This window comes from Octopus bimaculoides, chromosome 6, assembly GCF_001194135.2.
Source record: "Octopus bimaculoides isolate UCB-OBI-ISO-001 chromosome 6, ASM119413v2, whole genome shotgun sequence".
Taxonomy (NCBI): domain Eukaryota; kingdom Metazoa; phylum Mollusca; class Cephalopoda; order Octopoda; family Octopodidae; genus Octopus; species Octopus bimaculoides.
The window spans coordinates 38,052,499-38,057,102 of NC_068986.1; the positions used below are offsets into that span (position 1 = coordinate 38,052,499).

Sequence of the window (4,604 nt, forward strand, 5' to 3'; positions counted from 1 at the left end):
TTTTTTGGTTGTCGTTCAATTCGTGCGGTACCCATTTCTGAAGTATTTTTGTTTTTCCAATCTCTTTCAAGTGGTTGGAAATTGTTGTATACATTACGTCTAATTCAGAAGCATGCTCTCGAATAGTTGTGCATGGATTGGCTTCGACTAAGGCTCTTAGTTGATTGTTGTCAGCATTCGATGGCTGACCATTACGTGTATCATCTTCAAGACTCTCGTCACCACTACGAAATTTCTTGAACCACCATTGTGCTGAATGTTCATTAGTGGTTCCTGGGCCAAAAGCATTGTTGATATCGCAAGCTGTTTCAGCAGCTTTTCGGCCTAGCTTGAACTGGAATAAGAAAATTGTGCGAATTTGCTTTTTGTCCATGTTGTATTCAACGTTCCAGAAAAAATGGCTTAATTATTCAAAGCGAAAAAGAGTAGCATGATTAGATAGAGCGAAAAACGGGCTTTAAAATGATATATAAAGTCAAAGTAATTTAACAAAAATTAATTTGAAAACACATCATTTAAAACCAAAATTTAAAATTCTGCAAGAACTTTCTTGACAACCTAATATTTCATTACTGCATCCACTGCTATTTGTGTTTCACATGGTTCATAAATAAAGTTTTCTTTTCTTTCCTTCTATTTTACTCATTTTTCTTTTTTATTTTGTTTCTTATTTAATCAAAATTTCTTGTTGACTTTGCAGGTCCCTTATACTGAATTCAGTGATCGTTTGACTACTGTGAAAAAAATGCAGTACCTTCAACGTAGGATCAGATCAGCTATTGCTTCTTCCTAAGGAAGAAATGACTGTGAAAACTCCATTCTTATGACATTGGCTCTCAATTCTGGTCTGTTTGTAAGCCAATGTTTTATATAGAGTTTAATGAGAAAATGAAAAAATAGACTTAAATCAGAAACTGAGTGATTGAACAAAATGTGTTTAATATTTGAGTGGTTTTAAAAGTCTATTTAGCAATTATTATTATTATTATTATTATTATTATTATTATTATTATTATTATTATCATCATTATTATCATCATCATCATCATCATCATCATCATTATCATCATGCGTTTATTTATAAAACATTTGTATTTTCTTTCTTTTTTTTTTCTATTTGACAAACTTTTTTTACATTTCTATAGTTGCTGCATTTTACAGTTAGGTAAATTGTGTCATTCCCCCACAGTATCACAAGATCTTGATTCTCCTAAAATAATTCACAGGCCATACATGCGATATTTATTCATGCATAAACATATGGGAGAAGCGAAATAGCTGTGTGATAACATATTGGACTGCCACTTCATGGTTAATGAGTTCAAACTCACTGCAAGTCTTTCATTGTGTCTCCTTGGAAAGACACTTTACTCTATGTGCCTCAGTTTACCTAACTGTTGAAAATAGATACCAGATGTCCTGAGAAAGTTACATCAGTAGACTGGAAGGAGAGAGAGAGAGAGTGAGAGAGAGAGAGAGAGATTTGTCACTCATCTACTTAACACTAGAGAACCCAGAAATTAGTACCAGCTCCTTCAAAGTTGAGCATCAGAAGATGAAACCTCTTTTTTTATAATGATACAGTAGTTCTAGTAGACTATAACATTTATAAAATATTTTTAAAAATCAAGGGTTGAACTGATTTTCTGGAACAGCAGCTTGTACTTCATGATGATCAAAGACAACAATAAATATGATCATTAATAGACATCGTATTTAAATGCATCAAGTAAGTTGCACATTTGGAAAAACATGTTTGTTGAATATTTGTTTGTAAAATGCCGAACTGTTCAATATTTAGTGTCAGTTGAGAGAATATGTATAATGAACGTGGATTAACTTGCACCATGATTAGTACATGAGCAACTGAATATGTCAGTTGTTGAGAGATATAAAGACAACCAATGTTTTGTGTGTGTGTAGTTATTTATGCTTACATACATGCAAAGATATCTTACCAACAAACACAGTGAAACAAATACATTTGAAAATATCAGTGTTTTGATATATGAATATGTGTCTCTAAATGCATGGGTAAACACATGTTTATAAAATACTGAGACATTTATCTACATATATATATCTATATGTATATGTTAGTGTGTGTGTTTGTATATATATATATATATATATATATATATATGTATACACACACACACAGTGTCTGTAAATTACCTTTACAATTTTAAAAATTCAGGGAAAAATGAAAAATAAGGCAAATAAATACATCTTCATTAGAAACATCAGAATACTTCCATGTAGACTCCATTGACTGCATGCAATACATCTAGATGATGCTCAATTTCTGGGCATGTGTGTTGGAGCATCCTCTCATCAATGTTGGATGTAGCTTGGTGTAATTTTTCTTTGTGATCATTGAAGTCCTGCACTTTTGTACAATAGACTCTGACTTTACTGTAGCCCCATAAGATGTCTAAAGGGATTATACCTGGTGACTTAGGTGAGCTGGACCACCTCTTCCACTCCACTGGTTTGGGAAAGTTTCATTAAGAAACTCTCAAACACTCAACCTGTAAAGGGACAGCACACTGTCTTGTTGGAAAATAACTGTTGGATGCAATTGTGGTACAACAAATTCTGGTAAAAAATGAAGGTACGTGTTGGAAGTATTTGTTTCTTCTGCAAAGAAAAATGGGCCAATCACTTGATCAAACATGAAGTCATTCCAAGTATTGACTTTGGGGCTGTTTCTCTCCAGTTCTCTTGTTTCATGTGAGTTTTCTGAGCTCTAGATCCTGATGTGCTTGTTTATCATTTCTGATACATGAAATATTGCTTCATTGCTGAAACAAATCTTTTGAAGAAAGCCTTCGTCTGCAACTAATCAAGCTAACATGTTCACTGCAAACTGTTTTCTTAGGGGTTTGACATCTGATAAAAGTTGCACTTTATAAGTTCTTGTGCAAAAGTTTGTGAATTATTGACCATGGTAAATTTAACTATCTACTTGCTGTACAAATTGACTTAGTAGGACTACAATGAAATGCTGCCTGAATTCACTCAACATTTTGCACAGATGTTCTAGGTTGTTCAGCCTCTGTCTTCTGTAGGATGTTTCCTGTTTTCATAAACTTTTTATGCCAGACACATACTTACATGAGTTAGTGGGGTTTTCTTCCATACATTGTATGGTAATTTCATTGAACCTGAGTGCCTATCTGATTTGGTCTCTATGTACCAGGATACACATGGCACTTTCTCTTGTGGTGTTGTCATTTTCATTAAAAGTCAGTGATAATAATGAACACATTTAAAGACAAAATTTTAATATTCATTTAACATGCAAAGAAGTTGATTGATGGAGCTCCACTTTAATAAATAAAATAAATTGTGGAAGTTATAAAGAAAATTTATGAACACCCTGTGTGTTGAGTGTATATATATGTGTGTGTGTGTGTGTGTGTGTATACACACACACACATAAAATGTTTCTTTAATATGTGTGTATATATATATATGTGTGTGTTTGTGTGTGTGTAGATATAGATACATATACACATACATATATATATATATATATATATATATATATATATAAGTGCATACATATACATATAATACATGTTCACATATACACATAATTATGTATACCAATGTACATATACGTGCGTGTGTGTGTGTGTCTGTTTGTGTCTTCTTATCTTGACATCATGTGATAGTTGTAAGCAACCATCACCCTTATGCAAGCATTGTCAGTCATTGCCAGTCTCCTGTGAGAAACATGTCTGAGTCAAATTATTACTTTACCTGGAAACAAGTGAGGATTGGTGACAGTAAGGGCATCAGGCTGTAGAAAATTTGTCTCAAAAAATGATGCCCAGCCCATGCAAATATGGGAAAGTGGACATTAAAATGATGATGATGTTGATATTTATATGTATATTTTGTATGTCATCATCCTCACTATCTTAATGTCAACTTTCCTAGGCTTATTTGGCTCAGACAGAATTTGTTCAGGTAGCCATGTTTTTCATGAAACATTGGAAGCAAATAATGTTGCTTGTATGATAGCAGCTCATTTACAACAATCACTTGATATCAAAACAAGGAAGTGTTCCACTCGTGAATACATACATATATATGTATGACAGATATTGTGATGAATCACAATTTCATGATTGCCAATTCAAAGTTATCGCAAGATGGAGGGACATAGTACTATCATGTCATTGCCTTGACTCTAGCTGGTGTGTGAAAATTTGCTCCTTTTTATGAAAAGAGTATAGCTCAAACTGATATCACTAAAGATACAGGTTGATTGACTGATGATGATCACAAGGACAGGCATAGAATTTGATTGATTCATGTGACTATGTTAGATAAAAAAGACTAAAATAAGTATGTGTGTTAATACATATATACATAACAGAAATATACATATATGTATATATTTATACTAGATACATATAATATGTATACACATACACATGCACCCACATACACATATTACAAATAAATATGTCTGTGTGTATATGTTTGTGTATATATATATATATAGAGAGAGAGAGAGAAAGAGAGGTACATAATATATACATTTTTAATATATATATATATATATATATATATATATATATATATATATA

General features: G+C 32.3%; 1 protein-coding gene across 2 annotated transcripts in view; it reads left to right on the forward strand.

The window, feature by feature from the left end:
• Nucleotides 1–985, forward strand: part of LOC106878401 (FAST kinase domain-containing protein 4) — a 27,095-nt gene extending 26,110 nt beyond the window's left edge. For both annotated transcript variants that reach the window (XM_014927601.2, XM_014927602.2), the window contains exon 7: nt 701–985. In XM_014927601.2, the coding sequence (XP_014783087.1) occupies nt 701–793 (93 nt within the window). In that variant the 3' untranslated portion in view covers nt 794–985. The remainder of the gene's footprint in view (nt 1–700) is intronic.
• The last annotated feature ends 3,619 nt before the right edge of the window (nt 986–4,604 follow it).